Source organism: Phasianus colchicus, chromosome 16 (genome assembly GCF_987193195.1).
Source record: "Phasianus colchicus chromosome 16, bPhaCol1.hap1.1, whole genome shotgun sequence".
Taxonomy (NCBI): Eukaryota; Metazoa; Chordata; class Aves; order Galliformes; family Phasianidae; genus Phasianus; species Phasianus colchicus.
The window spans coordinates 7853889-7879453 of NC_143451.1; the positions used below are offsets into that span (position 1 = coordinate 7853889).

The window sequence follows — 25565 nt, forward strand, 5'->3', positions numbered from 1 at the left end:
GCCGCCGCGTGCCGCTGACGCCTGGCCGGGGTGCTGGCGCCACCTGCCGGGAGCGCGGGGTCGCGACAGCGCCCTCGGCAGCGCCGAGCCTCTACGCCTGAGGGCGGGGAGGCCGCGTCTGCAGCGCTTCCCGCGGAGAGGAGCGGGGCAGATGCGCACCGCCGCACCCGAGCACGGAACGGCGGCGCAGACGGCGCTCCGCAGGCAGAAGTGCGGCTCAGCGTGCTGAAAGCGGCCTCGCAGGCCGCACAACCACCAGGCGGTAGCGTGGCCGAGTGGTCTAAGGCGCTGGATTTAGGCTCCAGTCATTTCGATGGCGTGGGTTCGAATCCCACCGCTGCCAAGAAGTTTTGTCTCGCCTCGGCGGCGGCTCCTTTTCGCGGCCGGCAGCCGCCCGGCGGGGCGCGGGGCTCCCGAGCATCACCTCGCAGGGCGCCGTGCCGCGCCGGACACAGCGGCGCTCACCGCCGCCCTCTGGCTTCGGAATGCAGGCGGGGAGGCGGAGTGCGGCGCTCGCTACGCGGCCACGCGTCTCCCCGTGCCCTCACCGCCCCCCGGTCACAGCCGTCTGTGTGTCCCCGGCTCCGCGCCGCCTCCTTCCCGCCCATTCTCGCACTGCGCTCCCGACTGTTCCCTCCCAGCGTCCCGGGGGAAGGGAAGGCGGTGCGTGGGAGCGCTTTGAGGCGAGACAGCCCAGCCCTGGGAGACGTGGCGGTGCAGAGCCGCAGGGAGGCACCGCACCGGGTTCACGGAGCTTCACGTTCCCTTTTATTTTCCCTCATATGCAGTGACAGCCAATTCACAAAGGAAGTTCACGCCGTGTGAGCTCCGTGCAGCCCACAGGTGTGATTCACAGCCGGGAGCGCTCGGCGTGCTTCCTCAGCACGTTGCTCAGCTCCCCGCTGCTGCACTGACTCCATCTGCTTTCCGCCGCTGTTCTCCATCGGGCTGTGCCCCGTGTTCCTTTTGCAGCTCCTCGTGCACTCCAGCAGTCAGTTTGGAAAGATGTGTGACTTAAACGTGTCTTGGTGATGGACTTTGGCTGTAATTGTTTACACTGTTGGTGGTGTTCAGACTTGTTCTGTTTTTAATCTAAAATAAGCGCCTACGTATTCACTGGGGCCTGTCTGTCGTGGAGCTGATGTTCCATGGGAGCAATTCTGCAGAGGGCACGTGCAGTCTGTGTGAGTCAGTGCTGTGTTTCCTTAAAAAAGTGCAAAACTGAAAGGTCATCAAATCTTAAAGAAAGAAAAATCAAACTTAAAATCACAAAGAACAAAAGCATCACTTTGGGGAAGACGTGCTCGTTCCGGGCCTCTGCTCTGGTTTTGATGTAATGCTCCACAGAATCAGCGAATGCAAACTTCTCCGGGCTGTAGCCCAGCTGCCTGCGGGCCTTGTCGATGCTGAAGGTGTGCGTTGTGGAGATGTTCTGCACCTGTCGGCAAAGGAGCCAACACACCAAGTGTGAGCGCACAGCGGAGCTGAACAAAGGCTGTGCACGGTGGCAAAGACCCACTAAAACAGAATGTAAAATTGTATTTAAAAATATGCATCCAAATCCTGTTGACTACTGACATATGTCATGTAGTCTTTTTGTTCACCCAACAGGAGTGTGCTGAGAGTCCAAAGAAGCAGTACAGGCTGCACAGCACAACCTACTCCTGAAAACAAACACAAAGTGTTCTGCACTCTTATTTATGTAAGGACACCGTACAGGTCATCCCTAGGGTGCCTGAAGGGTCTTCAAATGTTAGGTCCCAGCTGTACTCACATGGTATGTGTGCATCCTGAGGGAACAAGGGAGCTTACAAACAAACCTGTACCTCATTTCTGGTCAGCAGAGGTGACAGCTCAACCAATGGTTTCAGAATCAGATGAAGATGCTCCATGACTGTGGCTGCAGAACAAAAGATTTCTACTTGAGGTAAGAATAGCCAGTTGCTGTACCATTATGATTGTGGCATATCAAATACCATATTTGATAATGAAGGATAATCCTGTGCCTAAGAGCTCAGGGCACCATTAAGGCTGGCAAGGAGCTGGGTTTCAACTTTCTTGCTCCAGCCTGATTTTAGGGTGTGTGTCTCACAGGGGTTTGAAGGCTGTAACTGGGCTGGCACAAAGAATTTGAAGCTGCACATCTGGTAAGCCCTATAAACAACAACCAACTCAAACCATCTGTTTTAGTGTGACTTAACTCACAGGTCATTCTGGTTTCAGCACAATCAGCTGAACTTCACGCAGAACTGTTGCATACAAGATGAGTTCACAGCATATTTTATATGTGAAAACAAGAACTGTGGCCACATTAAGAAAAAAGAACAGCCCACAATATCATATTACAACTGGGAAGAGGGTTGCTTGACTGGACAGAGAAACACTGATAAAATATTTTTACCTGATGCATAAACTAAAGGAGTAGGAATAGGTATCCATGGCTTACTGCAACCTAATCTTTCAAACTGAAAGAGATTAAAAAAAAAAAAAAAAAAAAAAAACAGTAAAAAAACAGTAGAGGAGATGGAAATATTTACTGATAAAGCAGAAAATTTAATAATTGCTGTTACTACTTGATTTTTCATTTTTAGGGGATTCCAGTTACGTGTCAAGCAGACACTGTGATTTTCAAGTGGCAGTCTTTAGAAAATTAAAAAACAGGTTTATGATAATTGAGTTAAATATCATGGTGTGCTGTGCTGATACAAAATTTAATATCCTGACATACTTATGGTTTTAAGCACATCATTAGCAGCAAAATGAATTTCTGAAAATACTGGATATTAGAGTTATTCTGTATTTTCAGAGTCATAATTTGAATTTATATTTTTTGTCCACCTAGGATAGCCACTATTAATAGACAAATGCCCAAGAAATGAGGATGATGGCTATCCAAAGGAGGATACTGCTTCAGAAGATCCTTTTATCTCAGTGAGTACAGTTGCTTTCAAGTGATATTTCAAGTAGGCTTTGTTACAGCACTAATCAAAATGAAATTCAAGCAAGAATTGAATGCACATTGAACCCAAATTTTGCACTCAAAGCCAGAGTTGTGTATAGTAAAATAAATTAATATATTTAGAGATAAAGCATACAGTGTACGTACAAGTGGAGCTAACCATTCAAAAAGGTTGAATTTTTCACCATCGTGAATGAAATACACCTGACCACTCTGTTAAACAGATAGAGGAGAGACAGGTTAGTAAAAATAACACTGCATATATGTTGACTTCTTTACCTTACTCCTTATGAATAGCTCAAAGACTATGTAGGAAGAATAGCTTAAAGATTATATAGAAATATACAATATACATGGATGTACATACAAGCCAACAAACTGCACTATTTCCATCATTTTTTCTTCTGTGTGTGATGAAATTCACTGTCAAATGGACAAGCAGTTTGTATGACTAACATACTTTGGTCTTACAGATTTACATATACAGAAAGACTGGACAGACTATATAGATTACCAAATGCACTGAAAGTAGTGCTATAGATAACTTTTGCTGTTGACACATATTTAGAAGATGGTAGGACGTGTTCTGGCCCCAGTCTAGCTAAGAGTCACTGAAACCCATACGGTTACATCTGTGTAACAAAGCTGCAAATTATCTCTTAGCAATTTGTTTTCAGAGTTTTAGAAAAAGTAGTTTAATCTACTTTTCCTTTCCTAATCTACTTTTCTGACATCAAATATTCTTTTCTCATCTTCCAGAAATGGCAAATGAGTATCATAAAAACACAAAGATGTAGCTATTCTTGGAGAACTGAATATTCCAGCTCAACACACTGCACAGCCAGTGCTGCCACTGCTCACACTGTTCATGGCACATTTGTCAGTTAAAAAACACAGACAACACAAGCCAAAGGATCACAGTATTGCTACAGTAGTTACTGCAGTGCAGGATACAGTGGCAGGATCCACAAATGAAAACTACGGTGTTTTCATTGTTTACTTACAGCTATGTAGTTCTTCTCAGGAGTGAGAGCTTCAGCAGCCAGAATTTGAGCTTGTACAAGGTTCTCTACATGCACCCAGTTCATTTTAGCAGAAGGATCCCCAAACTTGAAATTAAGTAACCCTCTTTCAATATTCTTCTGTAGACATAAAACAAACGTGAAACCAAAGCAAGAAATAAGACTGGAAATAAGATATGTTGCTCTATCTCCTTTCATCAGTATTTTGGTTTAAGTTGTATGCAAGCAGGCATTTGAAATATCATAGAATGGCCTGACTTTTATAATTATAGTAAGCATTACACTATAAAGCTGGACTTTTATGTGTTTGTATTAAAAAAGAGGCTTTAAGTATTATGCATTCCTTATAGATGTCATACAGCGTCTGACAAAAAAGTGACAATATCATCAACAGACAGTCGAACTGTTAGACTGATGCCAGATAAGAAGGTTGGTCAGTCTGTAATACAGATAAGTGAAGTGATGACAGAAAATTCTGTTGATTAACAAATGGAAGTACATACTGCTAGCCTTGGCAGATGTCTTTGCTCTTCTGGTCCATAAATTCCTGGTGGGCGAAGAACACATGTGTGGAGTACTCCACCTCCTGAGAAAATTGGTAAAACAATTCAAGTTTCACATGACTTATGTTATCAATGCATGAGCTAAAGAATGCTGTAGCATAACTTACTCTAAATAAATTTGCTTCATCAGCTTAAAAATACCACACACCAGAAGGTGCTGAACTAGTAGATGGATATTGCTGGCAAATCAAAACATGCAAAATAGCAAGACAGGATTCAGAAAAATCCTGCCAGCAATACTTCATGGGGACATGGGGAGACTCAGTGGTCTCTAAAGGTTCCTTCCAACCCAAACCATTCTAAGAGTTCTCAAAGCACTGGCATAGCTAAATTCCTAGAAATTACTAGATATTTCCAAACTTCTAACTAACCAGTCCTTTATCTCTGTGCCAAAGCAGTCGCTGAGAGTGCCAACTGTGGGGATGAATTTGCTGAAGTGAGCAAGTCATTAGTAAGAAAGTGGAATGAAACCAAACTGATCTCTTAGAAAATTATTGCAGGGAAACAGTGTCTCACTGTGTGTGCAAGATAGAGCTGAAAGGCTCTTAGTAGTAGGCACATCCTTCTCCTGCTAGAACTGCTGTGTAACTTCTTTGATAACCTCAGTGGGAGAAAGTAAGGGCCACTGTAAAAATCCAGTCATTCCCAAGTGTAGCAGTTGACTGGTTTGTCATGTGCTGTTCTTAATAACTCTTCTTAATATTACTTGAAAACCTGCTAATTCATGCTGATAGCACAGGATCTAATTGAGATGTTTGGAACAGTGGCTGGCTAAAACCCCACTGAATCACTTTGCTCCTTTGCACAGGTAAATTAATGTGAGTTTCACTGAGAAACACACAGCTGTATATACTGCTCCCAAAATCAGAGCATCTTTGATATGTTGTGCTGCTAAGAAAAAATAAGAAAAAAAAGCTTTTTGACAAAATAATTCTATTGGTGTGAAATGCCAATCAATGACTTGATATCTGTTTATAGCTCTCTGCAAGTATCAGGTGCAGAAAGTCTTTTTTCTAAGTTGCCCACAGCTAAATTTAGCTCTGTATCACTTGTTGGCATGGCATCATGTTGCACTTTACATTAATTTGCTTTGTGCTGGCAGTTATAGTATCTCACAGGTGAGCTTCAGTATTCAAGTGTACAACTGCCTTCCTCAACACGGAAAACTTTGGGAAGCACTAATAAATAATTCTAGGCTGTAGTATCAAGTGCCTTATTCAGCTTTTAATATATAGCTATAAGGGAAGGGGAGAACAATTTCATCAGCATTCATGTTCTACTTATACTGCATATTGCAGCGACATAAACACATTATTGTTTAATTTATTGCTGTCTATCTTTTCAATGAAGATACTGAGCTCACTGCTGCCATGCCAAGACCTTTTGTTGGCGCTGTGAGAACTACAGTTAAAAGTGATTTTTAAGAGAAAATCCTTCAGTTTGTGAGAAGGGTAGGTAACTTGATTTCATAGCTGCTGGACACTCTTGTCTAATGAAGGACTGATACAGGATGCAGGATGTTAGTGAGGCACGGGAAGAGGAGGAGCACATTTCACTATGAATTCATGCTAACAGAACAGTACCTGCTAGTGGAGTTCCATTAGCTGCTAGTACCATTTGTTCTGCAATTGATTTGGTTCTGGAATAATGATCAACATGCTACAGAGAAAAAGCAAACAGGTTTGTATCTATTCTTGAAATGGCAGAACAGAGAGGCAGTGCTTCTCTGCTCCCTTTTACATAGCAGATGGCAACAAACACCTCAAAATACAGAAGTTTTGGGATGCTGGTTTAGGATAAAATATATATGCAGATTGCTAAGGCAAGTAAGTGTTTTTGTTTATGCAAACCCAGTTAATTAATTTCAGCCCATTTGAGAAGTAATAAATATATGTATGCTTTGAATGCTGCCAAGAATGTAATTGATCACTGCTTAGTAATCTGGATTTCTTTTTCAGGTAACGGAAAAGTCAGGAGCCAAGTTTTTAAGGCATCATGATTGGTCTGTATTCTAGAGTTTGTTCTCTTGTGGCACTGCCTCAGAGAAAATATTATTCAATATATTATATTATTCAAAATGCCAGGCTTTTTTGTGGATAGAAGAATGTAAACAAAGAGGAAAAGTGAAAAAATAGTACAACCCAAATACCTTTTCTATAGGAAAATATGGCACAGTTTCCTCATCACCATCTTCAATAGGAAGCCCTCCAAACACCACATTTACTGTACTGGTGTATATCAATCTAGAGATGTTCCTTTGTTTGCAAGCTGCACCAATATATAAAGTAAAGTAGTTCAGTGGAAGCTTGAACAAAATAGAAAAAAACCTGTACGAAGGGGAGATGTGCTTCTTGAGAGAAACTTGTTAGATTTTCTGGCAAATCTTAGAAGAGCAAATCCTTCCATTTTATTATTGGGTTATTTAAGACACAAAGTATATGGAAGACAACAGTTAAATGGAAAATATCAGTTCAGAACCAAGTGCTTTATTATTCTGCATCTCCTAATTTAGATAATGTAAGGCAAAGGATGCCTTTGGGGTGGCTGCTACCAGACTGGTGAGAGGGCTTCAGCCCCAGCCGGGTTGGTAGCTAGAAGACTTTCTGTTCCAAGGGCTGCCCACGACCTGTGCACATGCTGTAATACAGCAGTGAGGCTTACAGCTACAAAATATGCATGGAAACTGTTAATGTCTTACATGCATACAGATTCTGCCATAATGTCAAACATGATTATGACAAGCTGAAGTGGTTGAACTGTAGTGCTGACTCTCATATCTCACCCCATAGCAGAATCAGGTGTGAAAAGACCCCTGACATGTTTTCTCATCTCCTGTCAAAACTGTGATGTATTTGGTAAAAAAAAGCAGTTTATGACAACCAAGTAGTTTTTTTTCTTAAATGGCATGATACTTTGATATGCCATACCAACACCTACGGCAGGGTTAGATACATACCATCAATGATGAATCTTGTCCCATTGATGTTTACTGTTTCAATCTCTTCTTTGTGCAACTGGGAAAATAAAGAAATGGTGCCCTTTTAAGTAATGATACATTTTAAATTCCATAGGTGGACACTGTAAGTGTCCATAGATAAAAGTAGTGAGTGCTTTGATTAAAAAAATATATATATAGACTGCTGTTTGAGACATCAAGAAGTCAATTATTATTATTTTTAAGGTGTACCTGTATCTTTCTTACATTTTTTACAGACTAGCTTGCTTGAAGGAAAGAGAATCATGGTGTTTCTTCCTATTTCCAATGATTATAAAACTGTAAACAGTGTGTTAAATTATCCACATTTCAGTAGTACTCATTGACCAGCTGGCTCTACCCAGAGGAATTCCAAGTACACATTGCCCAGTTGAAAACATTTTTTAATAAGCTCTTTTATACAGCTAAGATAATTACTGAAGTTCATTTTAATTAAATAATGTAAGGAGTGTGTGTGTTTTTAACTTCAATCATAAAAACTGTGGATCCCACATCAAGTACATCATTACAGCTTTTTACCTACCAGTGGCAAACAATTAGGACTTGAAATAAAGCAGTTATTTTAATTTAGTTACATAAAATAACTTACAATTTAGTTCAGATTTCACTGCTCCCAGTGACCTTACATGTCGGGGTTCCATTTAAAAGGTTTAAGGAAAGGGTTTTAGAGTGAACCTGCCATCCCTTTTCTGTCCCTTTGTTCTTGCAATGTTCCAAACCAACAGCCCTCCCAGACTGCAGTTAGTGCCTCTAATGATGGGGAAATCATTTCACTACTAGGAAAAGGGTACTGTAAGCAGCCTACTTGTTTGCACAGAGCAGTTGACCAGAACAGCATCATCTGAAGTCAACAGCATCATCTGAAGTGAAAAAATCTAACATGCAATGTTACAAAATCAGGCCTCCCATCCTTAGTGTGGGCAGTCACACAGAAACATACAAAACAATTTGGACTCACTTGCTCTCTTCCTGACATTCCATATGAAGCTACATGAAACACACAGTCAGCCCCTTCACAGGCTGCAAATATGGCATCATAATCCCTGACATCTGCCTGTAATACATATGAAAAGATATTTGGAGCTGAAATCAAAACGATAGGTTAGCATTTGTCATATAACAGGTTAGCACAGAGGGAACACGTGTATGTAATTGCACATACTGTACATCCTGGGACTGAACACTAGATCAATTTCAATACATGCTGATAATCACACATTTCTTCCGTAGAACTCAAAGAACTTTAAAAATGTTCATTAACCTCTTAACACCTCTATGAATTAAGAAGTGCACTACTCATTGCACAGGTGAATAAACTAAGGCCCAGCTGTGGGGAGTGATGGTCTTGAGGAGTACCTTCAGAGACAGGAGATGAAGCAGTACTCTGTGCTGCATATTACAGTTTTCATCGCTCTTCTTATCCAATGTGAATATTATATTCTTGTTGATAAAAAATTGTGTGGGATATTCACACAGTTAAAAATGTCCTTAAAATTTCCAATTATTTGCAGTTGGGTATTTGGATTCTGCGAATACTAGTAAAATGTTATGGAAAAGGCAAATAAACTAATTGACTGTTGTGAGCATGTATTTTGTCATACCTGGATGCACACTACTCCATTAGGAATTTCCCAGATAGGCTTGTGAATATCATACAGAACAACTGAAGCTCCTGAGTTGGCAAGAGCACATCCAAGCTTGTATCCAAAGTAGCCTCCACCTCCCGTCACCACTGCTCTCATGGTTTTATCCTTCAGTGCTCCAGCATTTCCCTTCACTCCAGAGCTAGGGGGTCGGTGCCAGGAATTTGCTGCCCCACTCACTGGAAGTTTTCTGTTGTTGAAATAATGTCCTCTGTGACCAGATGCACACAACAGTTTCTCCTCCATGTTGAAAATTGCTCCATAGTGTTCCCTGATGCAGACAATGCCGGCAAGCTTCATGGTAACCAGCTCTATTTGCAGCAGCAGGGTCTTATTTCAGTGCAACCTAAAGACAAAGCAAAACACTTGGTTCCAAATGTCCAAAGATTCGTCTTTAGAAGACCAAGCTACATTTGGTTGTCTCATGTTATAAAAGATTGGGGATGGCCTTTAGGGGTCATACATGAAACAGGGCCGTACCTAAATCCTGAACTGTCAGGAAAACACTCAACAAATTGCATTTAAGTCTCTATACTTTAAAACCAAGCAATCAAGGCCCAGTGGAACAATGGAACAAAACTGGCCCTGGTGCAAATGAATTTAGTGCTTCGTTTACCTGTCCATTGGTTTATTGCAAAGCCATCTGAGCACGCTGATGTTTTCAACGCCATTCTAAGAATCAGCTGAATGTAAATTAAAATACACTGCACTTTTATTATTGGCAGCGGTTGGAGCTGAGTACTTCAGACAGAAAGAAATGCCTGCTACTTATCTGATGTCCTTACAAGGCGGATCAGCCCATCTGACCCCTCACTTTCCAGCACAACTAAAGCACAACAGTTGCAAAGTGACAGAAAAGGAAAAACCCGGTGCACTGAGCAAAAAGTAGCAGCAAACGATCGGTTTTTAAACAAGAAGAGTCTTTTCCATTCATAAAACAACAGTCGAGGGTACCCGCTGCCCGACACGGCGTGTCAGAGGCCGCAGGTACTGAGGCAACGTTACCGCATCCCCTCCCCGCGCCTCCATAAAAGATTAAAGGCCACCCGAGCTGCCGCCGCTATTCTCTGCATCTCACTTGCAAATTCGCCCCGGAGAGCGGCGTCGCCGCCACGGAAACCGCTGCTCCCCCGGGCGACCTCCGGGGCCGGGAGCCGGAGCCCGGCCATGGCCCGGCGGCCGGGGCCACCTCTGGGCGCCCGCTGGGGCCGCTGCGCAGCGGAACGTCCCCAGAGGCGCGGGCCGGCCCCGCGCATAACGCCCGGCTGCCCAGCGGGCACCACTCGCCGCGGCGAGTCCCGCAGCAGCCCGGGGTCGCGCTCGTCTCGCAGCGCCTTTGGGACCCCCGGCCCCTGGGGTCCCGCGGCCTCCAGCAGTATTCCCTGAACCCCGCGGCATCTCCGGGACCCCGCGGCAGCAGCTGCCGGTGGTTCTCACCTGCGCACGTTTCCAGCCCGCTGCGGGAAGGCGCTCCGTCCGCCCCGAGCTTCCTGCTGGACGGGATGCTCAGGAATAAAACGGCATCTCTCGGGACATGGCTCGGAGAGACGCACAGCATCGGCGACACCTGCGGAACAGCGGCAAATCCCGAAGAGGAAACAATCGCACAGAAGCGGGTCGCGGGGTCCCTGCCCTGCCCTGCCCTGTGGGCAGCGTGTCGGGGGGTCGGGAGCTGCAGGCGGTACAGTTATCTGCTCCAGGCAAAAACAAACTGAACTTGGAGCACTCTTACCTTTTCCATCACAGCTGTGCCATGGCTGAATGTTCATATTAAATTTTAATCCTTTAAAGACACACTTGCAGTTACGGTAGGGCACAAGTAACTCTAACAATAGCCAGCATAAACAGGCTCGGTAAAGACTGACAGAAGTGTGACAGCTGTTCCAGAGCGATACAAAAAGTTGTCTTAAAATTCAAACGCTGGATTTGTATTAACAGGAAATTGATGAAACCAGTTAGCATTAATCAGCAGTACTATAGTACAGATGTAAAAAGCATCTTACCTGAAGTAACAGTTCAGAGGTTTGGCATTCCAGGAGCAGAGCAGCAGGGCTCCCCGCAAACTGCAGCCACGGAGCCAGCGAGTTTCTTGGTTACTCCCTGCTGAGGAACACCAAAACCAAGAGCCCATGGAAGCTCCTCTCACTGGGCTTCAGCCAGCTGGCTGAGCTCTGCTCTGCAAAGTGTCGGTGTCACCTGGGATGCAGTCCTGAGCCATCAGTCTAATAAAAGTGATATATGCAAGATTCATAAATAACTAGTTTAAAGGCAAATTAAATATGTTTGCATGTAGTTAAAACACTTTCGCTGTGAAGTAACTTTATACACGTGGGTTTTATTCTGCATTTCAAAGGAAGCAAGGTTTATGCAGCACCTGCTACAGTGCTTGTCTGTCAGCCAGCTGCATTCCTTCATATGTAACTGGGCTTATCCACACTTGATTAAAGGTGTCATATATACTGAGTTCCTTTCCATTTCCTGAAGGGAGTAGGAGAGAGGGCTGATGAGTGCCACCGCCACAGTTCTGTTTGTAGAGTTCTATGTGTATGGACAAGAAGTCTTACAATGCCAGTCCCTCAGAGATCAGGCTTTCTGCCTGCACTGCACAGAGAACTAGTTCTTTGTTTTAATAAACAAACAAACAAACAAACAAACAAATAAGGTAAAACACATCTTTGCTTACATGCATTGCAGAGTTAACTTGTAGTTGCTCATGTTTTCCTGTCATTGGGTATTATTCAAGATAGGAACAGTTTATGGTAGGGATGCTGTTAGCACTCCTGCGTACCCTGCAGATTTAAAGATACAATGAGAGAGTTTCCATGAACTTATCAGTCTTAAAACTCCTACAGAATGCTAATGCAAAGGCAAGATAAATACAGAGTGCAGATAATCGGGCGGCAGAGCTTTTCCATCACTCCCCTCTGTGACTCACCCTGGCAAGGGCACCTCTCCTGATCCAGAGTAACCTCATGAAAATTCATCTGGGAAACACATTATATGTATACATGTAGAACACATGGACCTGATGTAGCACAGTCCATCCTGGAAGCAACTCTTAATCTTAAGGAGATCTTAAGGATCTTAAGGAAATCTTAAGGAGAAAGGCAGAGGTTGGACCCAAACTCAGGGCTGAGTTCTTGGTCTGCCTGCTAACACCACAATGGCAGTTCACTGAATGAGCAGCATCCCAGCACAGGGACAGCAGTAAGACAGCGTGACCTGGCTGCACTTTAAGCAGAGAGACAACAGTAGCTCCTTGCTAAATTCCAGTTACGTGCCATTCCCCTCCCTTTCTACAGACTCCTTAAAACCAATATTTGGTTCAGTTGAGATTTATTATTGCATCTAAAAATTATTTTATATATACATTTTATTACAGCTTTTACACTGCTTTTGAACAACAGGACTGTTTCACATAAATACGACTTTTGTCCTCTCAGCACCTGTCATTTATAAATTTTCACTTATTTCTGTAATATTTCCCAGGTCTTCGTAATTCCTGGCACTAACATGCTGTAGCTGTAGCAGCAGCTTCATCAGAGGAATTATTGAGACAGTCTTCTCTTCATTGGAGCCACAGGTCTTGTTACAGCACTGCACTTCTACGGCGGCTCCTCCTCTTCCAAATCCTCGCCCTTCTGGATGATTGTTTTTAGAAAATCATTCTCAGTATGAAGTAATCCAGTAGTGAAGATGCATTCAAACTCCTCCTTCACCCATCAGTGGTGAGTTCCTTTGGTTCTGTGTCACTGCATTGTCCTTTGGGAACATTTCCTGGTGTGCTTTGTGTTTTCACTTTTTTATTTTTGGTAAGATCAGGGAGAAGTCATCATGATAAGAATAATGAATAAGAACAATAAATTTCATACTGACTGAGGAATACAGAACGACCAGGTCATTCATCCCCAGAAACAAAACTAGTTTTTCAGGAACAGGTGAATAGCTGTTTGATGTTAGAAGAAGGAAAGAATGATCAAACTTAACAAAAGACCAAACACAAAGAGCTTTTTAAGGAACGTGTGACCTTCCTGGCAAACAGGTCTTGTTTTAAGATAATGATCCACCGAATCTCCAAATGAGAATTTCTTTGGTTTGTAACCAAGCTGATTTCGTGCCTTGTCTATTCGGAAAGTGTGAGTTACAGTAACGTTCCAGACCTAAAATCCAAAAGGACAGTTATGGAAGTGACTTCAACATCTGGTTTTATAGAACATCAACATGCATATGTCAAGTGATATTACATGGAACTAAAAACATGAATAAAGATAGACACTCAAAAACATACATATTTCAGATTCTGATTCTCTCCACAGCTAATAGAATAAGTTTATATTGCTGACAAAGAATCAAAGTGCAACAACACCCTTGGTGGACTGAGTGGAAAAGGAGTTTATGCCACTGATTTCTCAATTGTGACTGATAAGCTCTACAAGAAAGAACTAAGGAAATCCCCCACAACAAATCAACACACTTCCCCCAAACACTCATGTGTACAGATAAATATATAATGGAATTGTATGTATGTATGTATTGTGGTGGTGTGGCTTCCCAGTTTTGCAGAAATGCACATCTAGAACTGGAAAACATTCACTTCTGCATGGATATATCCTCCATGTTTGAAAGCAGGGTACCTGTGAAAGCCAGTTGCACAGCCTCTCTCATTTCTGCTTCAGATATAGAACTAAGGTAGAAATATAAAAACTGATACACGAATGTGGAATGACTGAAAAACTATAGCATCAGTTACTAAGGTCCATTCAATCCCTTCCGTTTCCTATTATGTTACATGCTAAAATACAGTGAGAAAAACTGTAGATGATAGATTGAAGCATTTTGATTTATACTATAAATCATAACATAATATAAAACCATAAGTTAGACAAAAATGAATTTGTCCAGATTTGTCCAAATTTTTGCTTGCAGGAAATTGACTTTTCATTCCAATTTATAATTATTTTGATAAGCTTTCTAATTATTGGCTAACCTTACAGTATGATGATTGCTACCACATTGACCTGAGATTGTACACCTTCCTTTAACAGCCAGTTCTATGGCATAGGACTGCTCTTTGGAAATGTTTTCTTCTTGTGCCAGCACCACGTTACTCGCTCTGTCTTGCATCCCTACGTGGTCACTCTGGACTATCTAGTCTTCAAGTGAGGATTAGTTTCTGATCATATTATAAGAGGTGGCCAGGGTGGCATGGAAAAATGAGGCCATAAATTGATTGCCTTAGCCCTGAATGGACTAACCCTTGAGCAGAAAGACAGAGCTTTAACAACATCAGTATTCAGAGGGCATATCACACATTTCATGAGAACTCTGATCAGAAATACATAAATATTCTCTCATGTTATATACTTACCTCATTCCTTGTCAAGAAAGGTGTGAAGCTGAAAAATGGCTTTAATGCCAGATGCAGATATTCCATCACAGCGGCTGTGAGACACAAAGTTACTTAATAAGACAGCTTGATAACAATAAACAGATAACATTGACATTACACATCCTATAATTCCTACTGACCACAGCATTCAATTAAGGATTCAATTAAGATACTGGAAGGCAGTGTTTAATTTATTAAGTACATGATGAATTCAGATTATTAATAGCCTTTAAACTGTATCTGGGTATTATTAATATCAAATGGCAGAAGTGAATTTTATAAAAACACTATATATATATAAAAACAAAACAAATCTAAATAATAGCACAGTAACCAAATATGTAGTTTATTATATTTACCTGATATATGAACCAGGAGAACAGGAATATGTATCCAGGGTTTACTGTATCCTAATTTTTCAAACTAGAAGGGACATAAAAGGAAAGAATAACAGAGAATTTGTATTGAATTGAGGATGGTAATGAAGCATGAAAATGGAAAAATGAATCTAAACTTTTCCCAATTAATCTTCCTATCAGTACATGAGAACACAGTACCACTCCCTCTTTGGTGTTCATCTTATACTCTATAAATTAAATTGTATGGCAAATGTGAAACAATGCTATTTCGAAGGGACAAGTGACCAAGCCAGAAACTGTATTTAGTCAGAGGCCCATAGTTCAGCTGAATTAATTTCCTTGCAAGTCTTTTCTGTGTAGGCACTGAAAGACAAGAACTTTAACATATTCCTAACATCCCAGCCTTTTGATTATAATGTTATCTCTTTTTAACTCTTATGATAGGGTTCTAAATAACTTTCCTTTTTGTGCTGCAGCTGACAACAGAGAATTAGCTAATAGCTGTAAAAGGCCTCCCAGGTACTAATAGTAGCTTTCATGCACTTAGCTAAACTCTCATAAAACAGTAAGAGCCAAACTCCACAGCAATGCATATACAAAACTTTGAGATATGCTAGGAGAAAAGGACAGACTTAAGTTTTATCTTCAATAATTCAGTAATTAATGTGCATTGAACTTTATTTAGTTAGTATGGTCTTTTAGTTAACCACATGATTGGGGCCCATACATTCCATCAGAGCTATGAGTGTATGTAATACATACTAATGGAACTATCCATTCAGAAAATACGACGTTTTCACCATCATGTATGTAATATGCCTGTCCACTCTGTTAAAGAAGCAGAGAAAAACAGTCACAAAAACACAATTTTCTTTCTCTCACATAGCCACCTATCTTTGTTGATTTGCTGAATAGCATACCAGCAAACATACAATGAATTGACACACACCAGCTCAACAAATTACCTTCACTGGACTTCACTGTGATTTCAAACAGCGCTCACATTCTTTAGTATGTTTCAAAACCAGGAAAAAAAAAAGTCAAAATATCAACAGAATGTGCATGCATTTGCACTGCCTGTGTGCTTGTGGATCCACACAAGAGTTTTGAGAATTTAGCACACAATCTTTCGGAAAACCTTTGATCTCAAAGCATCAAAAGTGAAACTTATTTGGGAGCTAAGTCTATTGGGACAGGATGCTTATTTTGTTTACTTACAGCTACATAATCCTTCTCAGAGGTGAGAGCCTCAGCAGCTAGTAAGTGAGCTTGTACCAGGTTTCCTACGTGAACCCAGTTCATCAGAACTTTGTGATTCCCAAACTTGAAGTTAAACAGTCTCCGTTGGATATTTACCTATAGGAAAAAAAAGAAAAAGAAATAACTATATGAAGAGTGTTTATTACACAGTATAATTATTGTCATTTTGTCTCAGCCTGAATGCTTAGGATTTGCTGTATGTGTGCACAATTACAGCACGAGGATTGCACTGCAAGGAAAAAGAACAAACAAGGAGGGTTTTACAGATTCAGGACTGTTGCCCCGATATGCAGCAGTGAAACAGGATGGCATGATGGTGTTTGGATGAGAACGTACTGTTCTGAAAATGAAAAGCGCATTTCAAAAACCACTCTTTTCATTAAATGACCAGGAATGTAAAGCTAGCTCTTCTACCACGGTGTTTCTGCTGTGCAATTTTTTTTCACCTAAAACTACAGCTTGGTCCTTGCCATTTCTCAGCGCTCACATCATGCTATTTGTGATCTCGCGAATCGCCACCAAGCTTTCCCCGCTTATTAAGGTGGAACTGTAGAGCCTTGGCTTTCCTTGCTCCGACGTCCCGCCCTCACAGCCCCCTGCGGCGCCGCGCAGTGCTGACCCGTGCCTTACAGCTACCGTGCCTTACCGCTACCCGTGCCTTACCGCTACCCGTGCCTTACCGCTACCCATGACTTACAGCTACCCATGACTTACCGCTACCCGCGGCAGGTGGCGCTGCTCCCCGGGCCCATAAATGCCTGGCGGACGGAGCACGCAGGTGCGGAGCTTGGCGCCTCCTTGGAAAGAACAGAGTGCGATTATCGGATAGCTTGGACGTCAGCATGCGACAGGAAAATCACATATACTGTTTGAATTATACATTCTGAAAGTAAAGGATCAGTCTGACCGTTCTACGTGATTGTGCTTCCCGTTGTTTTCATCTCTGTATAAAACTGAATTCGGTAGCAGTGGAAGATCCTTCCTTTGCAGCCTGGGAAATGAAATCCCTCTCACACACAACCTCCCTGTGCCTATGCCTCGTGCTTGAATGAATTTTCCTTTCTTCGTTATAGACAGAAGTTTACAGAATACTTCTGTCTCCATAATTGCAGACACGTAATGCAGGAAGAAAAACATTCCATTCACTGTATTTAGACACTTTGCTTGCTTGAGGCTCAATGGCATTGCAAAAGAATGGAAGAGGTCTCTTAAACAGAGGCTTTCAGATTAGTCAGAATACTCTAAACTAAAATGAATACTTCAAGCTCTACACGTGAATCAGTACGCAGACTGGGAAGAGGCACAATTCCAGCTCTGATGTGGGAAGGTTTAGCAGGTGGTAGGCATTTGCTCAGTACGTAATCAGAGATGCTAAAGCTGCATCCCCTTCTAATGTTTATTTATGACATTTCAGTTCAGAGAAATTGGCAAGAGTAGAACAACATGAATACAAAAGCAAGGCTAAATATTTCTCTTGCCACACACACATCGATTTTCTGTCACAGTTATTCATACATATGGAATGTTAGAAGTCAACATGATCCTGATATTGCCAATCTGTTTAAGAAGCAGCAATTATTTTTGCAAGACGACAGCAAGCTCTTGGGGATTATGAGAATGATTTATCAGACAGTGCTGAGATGTTCAAAGTGACAGAAAGAATGGGCAATAAAAGCACAAATCCTGTAAAGTTGGTAATGTTTTAAAATGATTTGAAGAAGTAAGGCAACATAGGCTGGATTTTCCGATCTGTTTGTACACAATTTCCTGTCTGGCTCGGTATGAACATACAAAAGTTAGTCATCCACTGAAGGCAGGTTTATTTCAGCTCATTTTACGTATACTATTTATTGATAAGCCAGTAAACAGAGAAAGGAATAGCACTACTAGTGGTAGTTAAAACCCAAATGTTTTAGAAGTACCTTTTAGCAAAGTCCCATTAGCAGCAAGAACCATTTGGTCTGCAATTGCCTTCGTTCTAGAGTAATGATTAAAATGCTATAAAGAAAGGCAGAATATGATCAACATTTTAATCACATTATTGTATCTGTGAAGGCAGACAATGTTTATACCTGATAACAGCTAAATCTAGCCAGTCTGTAGACATCTGCTTTTAATATAATTAAAGCTTTACATAGTTAAGTTAAATATGAAATAAAACAAACTAGACTTTCCAAAAATGTTTCCATTTCCTACTGAAACTATTTATATATTTCTAAATAAATATATTTGATATAACTATAACTATATAATCATAAACACTTATCTCTCACTTTTATCTTTTACTATTAACTTAGTAAAATGCATCCAAGTGTATTAATTGGGATTCTGGACACAGCCCATGCTGGCTTGGTGGTTACTTCTCCACACTAGGTGACTTAGACATCTCTTGAATTTTGTATTGCTATAATTTATACTGAAAATTATAGCTAAAAGTTACAGTACAGTTGCACCTTCCTTCCTGCACCATCTACCTCTGCTGCTTGCTATTTCATGGTCATCATCAAAGAAAACATATAATTAAGGCTCAGAAACATGCAACTAATTGTGAATGCCTCAAATGCTGTATTAGAAGCCTGAAGTACTGTGCAGGCTTTGCACTGACATTTCCAACTAACTATTTCAGGAGGCTTCAACAGAGCAGTAGTCAGTGCTGTTAGGATTCTTGGACAGTCTGAAATTACAGCTTTCCACTGCAGGCAGGCTGCTGGGAGCAGGAAAGAACAAATGACAAGCACAGAAGAGGCCAGAATGCATTGAACTCCAGATTTCAGCTAGAAAACATTCCTCAAAGGTTATAGCAAAGAAGGCAACTATTTCAGAGCAACCATGAGGTGATGTAAGAAAGCATCAAGAAAGCAAGTTTTGGAAATACCAAAGAGGCAATAATGAGTGTGCATAAAGATGTGGAATTTGATATTTAACAATATTTTTCAGTGCAGTGGCTCACAGGGGCCGTGATATTCAGCATTTACAGAGCAGCTGGTTCCCTGAAAGCCCTTCCTCTAAAAATCTTCCCAGGAAATGTCAGATTCCATCTTCTTTAATCATCTTAGATATTTTAACATTCTCAATCTGGCTACTTATAGTATATAAAAGTAACAATGATTTGAGTATCTCTTCATTGATACGGGTCAATTTTTATTAATGAAAAATAACTCCATAGAATTTAATCTAACTTAATACTTCCAGATCAACCTTCACTTAATCTGCTCTTCAGAGTACAGCAGATGTCATACCATCACCTGAACAAAGTACCTTTTCCAGCGGAAAATACGGCACAGTTTCTTCATCTCCTTCTTCAATAGGGTTCCCTCCAAATACCACGTTCACTGTACTGGTATAGATCAGTCTGGGGATATTTCTTTGTTTGCAGACTATAATGTTATAAAAAATGCATTGTTTATAACAAAAATAAAGAGTGAGAAACAATATATGAGCTGGAAAACGCTTTTTGAAAACAAGTGTTACACTTACAGAAAAATAATTTTTTAAAACACAATGGTGTCTTTCATTCAGGTGGAATTTTTCATCTCAAATGCATGCTGTTCAAATATTTTATACTGCAATCATGAAATGCTTCAAATATTCACAGCTATTATGTCTCCACTGCTGTCATCTCCTGGACAGAGGAAATCTCTTGGCAGGGAAAATAAAGCCTGCTTTCTTTTAAAAACATGTATTTTAAAATGTTGATTTTACAAGCTGAATAAGGAGGAAATGAGTACAAATGTTTCTGGTGATCTAGCAGCTCTGAAAACCTCTGCGTCTTTGCAGGGGTAGGAATTTGGGACAGCAGCCTGTCTGCAGACCATCATTTTTGTCCTGCAGAGTGCAGCAAGCAGTTCTGCTTCTCGCACCACAGTTACACGGATATCCACATAGGCCAGCAGTCATATCAGAAAATGTATTAGCTCTCTCCAGTGTGTATGACAAAACTCTGTGTCAATCTTTTCGTAAGTGACAAACGGCCAACAAATGTTAGCAAGAAACACACACTGTCAATATATAACCAGTGGTACACTAAATACAAATGAAACTGGTATAATTTCCAAAACAAAGTCTTAATTAAGGATTCCAGCTGAGAGTAAGATGTCTAAAATCTGCTGCATATGTCATTGCAAACGTCAATAACACACATTTCCTTTTGATTTACCAATGCTTCTAAAGTTTAAGTGAATTAATATTAACAAAGTTACAATTTTTGGAATCTACACAGCAGTCAGTCCAGTTGGCTCGCTGGCTATTTTGAAAATAATAAAAGTAATTATTTGATGTAAATGTTTGGAAGAAAATACGATAATAAAATGTGTTATTAAAAAGTAGATTAACAGGGAGCCACAAGGTTCATACTCCTCCCAGATTCTTGCATTGTTAGGAGCCTACAGAAATATGACGGGACACGTTTCTGTGGGTTCAGATGTTGGAGTAAGGTAAGATGTTGTAACCTTTTCCCTCCAGCTTATTTAGACCTTTACTTGCCTGCCACTTCATGTAATTATTCTGTTGGTTTTTTTTTTGTTGTTTGTTTGTTTGTTTTAGTAATAGCCCACAGTAATCCCCAGGCAGAATGGAAATGGGTCTATATTAAAACTATTTTTGTCATTTTGCTTTTGGATTGTTGTTGTTTTTGTTGTTTGGGTTTTGATGAAAAAGCAAAGAGAAGGTAGCTTTGGAATTTACAATATACTTTGAAATGTTCTTTTCTGGAGTTGAATATACAGGAGGAAATCTGACATTTGTTAGCAGATATTAGTTAAAAATCAATATATAATAGAAAAGGGTCAGATTAGATAGGGTAAACAGGGATAGATATAGTAAAGTGGTAACATAACAGCTAAGTACACTTAGGACATTTATGGCACCTAAATGTTTACAACACAACAAAGTTTAATATCTCTCATGATATTTCTATGAAGAAAAAAGATCATTCTTCTTCATCACATAGTGAAAAGATAAACCATTACATGCTGGAGAGTTTAAGTTGGTCTGCCTTGGGATGAAGTCCAGGTTGAAAACTCCTCAGTCCAATCCAGTGGCAAATCTCCTACATGTTGTAAAGGAATCTGTTTCACTCCATCCAAAAAGTTAATTTTCTGCATTAGAAGGATGAAATATTTTAAATCTGTTGTAGATTATCTTACATTAGGGCCCTGTTCTGTACACCTAGCTTTATATCATACTCTGAGATTAAGAGGGGAAGAGCCTCTTTTAAATGCCATACCAACACAGAAAATATCCAGTTGGAAGCTTTTTAAATGCACTTGGTTTGGGTCAGATGCAAATAAAGTCTAGGTACATACCATCAATTATGACTTCAGTGCCACCAACATTTATGGATTCAATCTGCTCTTTCTTTTGAAGCTATAAAAAATTTTTGCATAAAATCTAATTAATTTATCAAGTCACATTCACAATAAAATCATTGCAACTGACATCTAGAAGACCTATGGCTTTGTTCTCTGTAGGTGTCACAATGTCCTGACATACAGAGATTTCTAGTAGTTCTCATTTTTAATTGCCTTGCTTTGTTTTGAGTAGTGCATTACTTTCATGCTTTAACATTTATTACCATAAGGAGTGCCTCCCTTGTTGCCTGCATGGATCACCTGACCTTCATAATCAATTTCTGTCTCACCTAAATACCACTTAACCATGTTCTCTGACTTCTGTATGCAGACAGATCTTTTCTTTCACAAGAATTAAGAGAGAAAATGTTAGGAAAATTGTACTTGCTTGTTCTAATCCTGACATTCCACAAGCAGCCACATGAAAAACACAGTCAGCCCCTTCACATGCTTTGAGCACTGCTTCATAATCCCTCACATCACCCTGTAAAATGAGAAAAAAAATGGATTTTGACTCATAGAGCTCGTTGCATTCTCCATACCATCAATATTCAACTATTGACGCTATTAACAAAAATTTAAAGTCATTCTGATCTATTTCTCATATCAGCAACTATCATTAAATTTCACAAACATGGAGAAAAATCCATGACTAAGACTTTTCTTAATATTGTATTACAAAACAATCATGACTCTTGATAGCCTCAATTACAACACATATTTTCACACTTAGTCCTGCAGGCTGGCAAAACTTGTTTGACTTGAATGGGAGCAGCATATGTTTGAGGGCAGGAGAATCAAGTCCAAATGATGCTAAAACATAGCAAGGAGAGTTCAGCTGTTTGCCAAGGAATCACCAAATTTGAGAACTCATTTTCTGATGCAATTACACCTTAAGATCTGGCTTCTGCCATCTGAACAAGTCATCTAAGCTTGTCTATCTAAGCTTTATTTTAAGTACTCAGACACACAAGTTTTGTTCAAGGTTAAAACGGAAGAGTATACACTACATGAATTTTAAACTGTATCAGTGTAAGTTAGTGTGGTATTTCAATGTATTCTATTCAGAAGATTTCCTGAGTCTGATTTAACTTACCTATTTAGCAAACTCAATGGAAGCAAACTTTTGGCAAGGCTTTGTATATGCATTTTTTTCTCACTGCATGAGAAAACAATCTATTTTGTTTATACTGGTCTGACTCCTCATTTCATTTAATGACTCTTCTTTCTTGTACTGGAAAGAACAGTGAACAGTCAAACTCTGTGCCTTTCCATGCCTCTTACAGTCTGAAGATCTTCCACTCTCAAATCATCTATTTCCAAGTCTGGAAAGCCCTGGTTTCCTTAATCATGCTTTGTACTGAAGTTATGCTACATATGTGATCGTTATTTCCCTGTTGTGCTCTCACATTTTTACTCCAAATAACTAGCTAGAGAAATAAACGTTACCACTTCCTTGCTCACTCCTTCATCTAGGTTAAGTATGAATGGTGCATAACAAAACAGGACTCTTCAGAACTTCACTGGTGACACTGAGAGAACTGACCACTTGGACTCCTTCTGCTTGCTGTCTTTTAATCAGTTACTTATGCATGCAAAGACCTTTTACAATGACTTCTTACTGTCTTTAAAACCATTTACAGAAAAAAATTTATTAAAAATTCCTAAAAGGAAAACTTGCTAATGTGCATAGAAGTAGTATGACTTATTTCACTGCTGTTAAATATGCAGTTTCAACATACCTTGAAAAAATCTGCACCATTTGGAATTTCCCATTTAGGTTTTTGTACGTCAAACAGAACAACAGCAACTCCTGCCTTGACAAGAGCACATCCCAGATTGTATCCCAGGTAGCCTCCACCTCCTGTCACCACTGTCCTTCTGCTTCTAACCAGTGGTCCGGTGTCCTCAGTTAGTTTGCTCTCACATAGGAGGTCCCTGTGAAGCTCCTCTGTAGACCCTTCTTGCATCACGGCTGCAAGATAAAAAGTCTCTTGAAAATTCTTGCATGGTACTCTGGAATTTAGAGAATTTCAGTAAATTTCATGTTATAATGATCCTTTTGTAACTATACTATTTTTATTTATATCTATTATCTTAATATGCTTAAGTTATGCATATTCATAATTTTGGTGACAGTACTTTTATGTAAAATTTGTAATGAATCTGGATACTTTTACATTCCAATAAAATCTTTTCCTCTTATCTATTAGTTTTGTGTTATATAGAAATGAAGAGAAACTACAGGATTCTAGAGATACCACTTCTTACCAACTTCTGTTGATATTTCTTTTCATCTGGTCATTCGTATACAGCTGTTTTATGTACTTCTGAAGACTGATTTGAGTATCATAGATTGATCATTTGAGTATCCAATAGATTGGATATTAAGAAGAATTTCTTCTCAGAAAGAGCGGTTAGGCATTGCAGCAGGTTGCCCAGAGAAACAGTGGAGTCATAGTCCCCAAAGGTGTTTAAGGAAAGGGTAGATGTAGCACTCAGGAACGTGGTTTAGTGGACAGTACTGGTGGTGGATGGATGGTTGGATCAGATTATCTTAGAAGTCTTTCCCAAACAATAATGATTCTGTGATTTTATGGTTATTCCGTGATACACGATTCCACGGGAGTTATCAGTCTATACACTTTCTTCTGGATGAAAAGTGAGTTTATTCTACAAGAATCGTTTCTCTTTAGGTAGGCACTCATATTCAGCAATTAAAATTAACAATATTCCAAATCATGGTATACTCACAAGAAATTAATTTTAACAAGTTAATTAACAAATTAATTTTCCTGCATCAGACAGCCCTATTGTCTTGATTCCCTCGTGTCCCCAGATAGAAATCCAGAGTATATACACCTGAAAACATTCAAATTAAGTACCAGTAAAGTGGGAGGCAAGCTGTGTGCCTGCCACTTTAGATTAAAAAGTATGGACCCAATTCATGCAAATTACTGTGGTTCTCTCATATTCAGGAATGGGTCCAGATAGCAACATCCCCACACATTCCTCAAGAGTATTTGTACAGCAGTAGGGCATAGGTTTTACTCTCAGTCATTTACATTGGAGTTCAGCACAGATTATGCAGAACTGGTCATGTCTGGTAACTGACAGCTGCATCACTTCCAGAGTGACAAAGAAATACTAAAAAAAAAACAGAAAGTGCATCCCACAGTCTGTAACCCTGCAGTTACAGGCTATTTTGTCATCACTTCTTTACATTTTTAAAATTTTGTTTTTCATATTTTTCTTTTTTTTCTTTCTGCTCTGCTTTTCTGATTTCAGACACAGGGAAATCTGTAGCAGTCTCCATACTGGTATACTGTTTCATCACCAGTATCAGCCCACTAAATTCAAAAGCTTGTCTCATATGCCATAAAAAAACATACTGTTAAATGGCATATATTTGAATGCTGACACCTGATTAATATTTCCTCATATTTTAAGTTAGCTGTAGATCAAAATGCAAAAAGCATTCTATCACATAAGTTTGAAAATTCTGCTAGAAATCTCCTTCCTAAAAGGCACTGATAGAACATGAACACGCATCAGCCTTAGGTGAACTAGAAATTGACAAATTTTCAATATATACAATTGCATAAGAAAGTATTTCCAGAATCAGTAATGCCCTTGTTTCTGAAGATTATATAGAAGTTTATTTCTGCATTCTGCGTATTATGCATAGTTACGTCTTAAGCAGTATGTGTATGAGTTCTTAGCTCCACTGCTGCCATTTCAAATTAATAAATGCTGAAATTACTCCCCCCTAGAAAGTTAGATTCAAACATTTCAGGTTTTTAAAAATAGCTAAAGAAATAGTAAATACCCTTGGTAGAATCCTGGATGTCAGCGTTCTCCCTGTGCTTCCTGTCCAAGTAAGACGATGAGACTTGTCTTGCTGAACAATTAGTAACACAAGGTGCTCAGGCAAACAGAGATGTTCAGGTGTGCTCAGGTCCTTTTGTTGTTCCTGTTTCTTTGTAGTTGGTGGCTGGGCTGGGAGCCAAAAATGGGCAGGGCTTAA

At 40.1% G+C, this 25565-nt stretch overlaps 2 protein-coding genes and 1 non-coding gene across 7 annotated transcripts; 1 reads left to right on the top strand and 2 right to left on the bottom strand.

Moving 5' to 3' along the window:
- The first annotated feature begins 261 nt into the window (after nt 1–261).
- Nucleotides 262–343, top strand: TRNAL-UAG (transfer RNA leucine (anticodon UAG)). Its single transcript has one exon. It is a non-coding gene; the product is annotated as a tRNA-Leu (tRNA).
- A 402-nt stretch (nt 344–745) lies between these two features.
- On the bottom strand, nt 746–10713 carry LOC116237436 (putative short-chain dehydrogenase/reductase family 42E member 2). Of its 3 annotated transcripts, none has more exons than XM_090151662.1 (12): nt 10620–10713; nt 9141–9528; nt 8498–8593; nt 7501–7558; nt 6694–6812; nt 6128–6203; nt 4485–4567; nt 3964–4101; nt 3107–3172; nt 2402–2465; nt 1821–1900; nt 746–1438 (listed from the first exon to the last, which is right to left on the bottom strand). In XM_090151662.1, exons 2-12 carry the CDS (start codon nt 9480–9482, stop codon nt 1190–1192), a joined length of 1371 nt encoding a protein of 456 aa, XP_090007788.1. In that variant the 5' UTR covers nt 9483–9528; nt 10620–10713; the 3' UTR covers nt 746–1189. The 3 variants fall into 3 exon arrangements, with proteins under 3 accessions (XP_090007788.1, XP_031462469.2, XP_031462470.2); XM_031606609.2 differs by lacking the exon at nt 10620–10713 and adding an exon at nt 10261–10412; XM_031606610.2 differs by lacking the exon at nt 10620–10713 and adding an exon at nt 10261–10411 and having other exon boundaries at nt 1827–1900.
- LOC116237437 (putative short-chain dehydrogenase/reductase family 42E member 2) lies at nt 10688–25551 on the bottom strand. Of its 3 annotated transcripts, none has more exons than XM_090151660.1 (13): nt 23281–23513; nt 21927–22022; nt 21494–21554; nt 19449–19567; nt 18113–18188; nt 16905–16987; nt 16149–16286; nt 15693–15758; nt 14931–14994; nt 14551–14624; nt 11866–13342; nt 11186–11404; nt 10688–10749 (listed from the first exon to the last, which is right to left on the bottom strand). In XM_090151660.1, exons 1-11 carry the CDS (start codon nt 23506–23508, stop codon nt 13139–13141), a joined length of 1209 nt encoding a protein of 402 aa, XP_090007786.1. In that variant the 5' UTR covers nt 23509–23513; the 3' UTR covers nt 10688–10749; nt 11186–11404; nt 11866–13138. The 3 variants fall into 3 exon arrangements, with proteins under 3 accessions (XP_090007786.1, XP_090007787.1, XP_031462471.2); XM_090151661.1 differs by lacking the exon at nt 10688–10749 and adding an exon at nt 25368–25551 and having other exon boundaries at nt 11308–11404; nt 11866–11971; XM_031606611.2 differs by lacking the exon at nt 10688–10749 and adding an exon at nt 25368–25551 and having other exon boundaries at nt 11308–11404.
- Nucleotides 25552–25565: the final 14 nt, after the last annotated feature.

What these genes read in the sequence shown, in the direction of transcription:
- LOC116237436 (XM_090151662.1), bottom strand. Translation starts at nt 9,482, where the DNA reads ATGAAGCTTGCCGGCATTGTCTGCATCAGGGAACACTATGGAGCAATT. An exon ending in GACAAGATTCATCATTGATG is followed by an intron (nt 6,813 to 7,500) that starts GTATGTATCTAA and finishes ATATTGGTGCAG; the next exon opens with CTTGCAAACAAAGGAACATC. An exon ending in CATATTTTCCTATAGAAAAG is followed by an intron (nt 6,204 to 6,693) that starts GTATTTGGGTTG and finishes TTTTCTCTGTAG; the next exon opens with CATGTTGATCATTATTCCAG.
- LOC116237437 (XM_090151660.1), bottom strand. Translation starts at nt 23,508, where the DNA reads ATGCAAGAAGGGTCTACAGAGGAGCTTCACAGGGACCTCCTATGTGAG. An exon ending in GAATGTCAGGATTAGAACAA is followed by an intron (nt 21,555 to 21,926) that starts GCAAGTACAATT and finishes AATTTTTTATAG; the next exon opens with CTTCAAAAGAAAGAGCAGAT. An exon ending in CTTTCTTGACAAGGAATGAG is followed by an intron (nt 13,343 to 14,550) that starts GTAAGTATATAA and finishes TTTGGATTTTAG; the next exon opens with GTCTGGAACGTTACTGTAAC.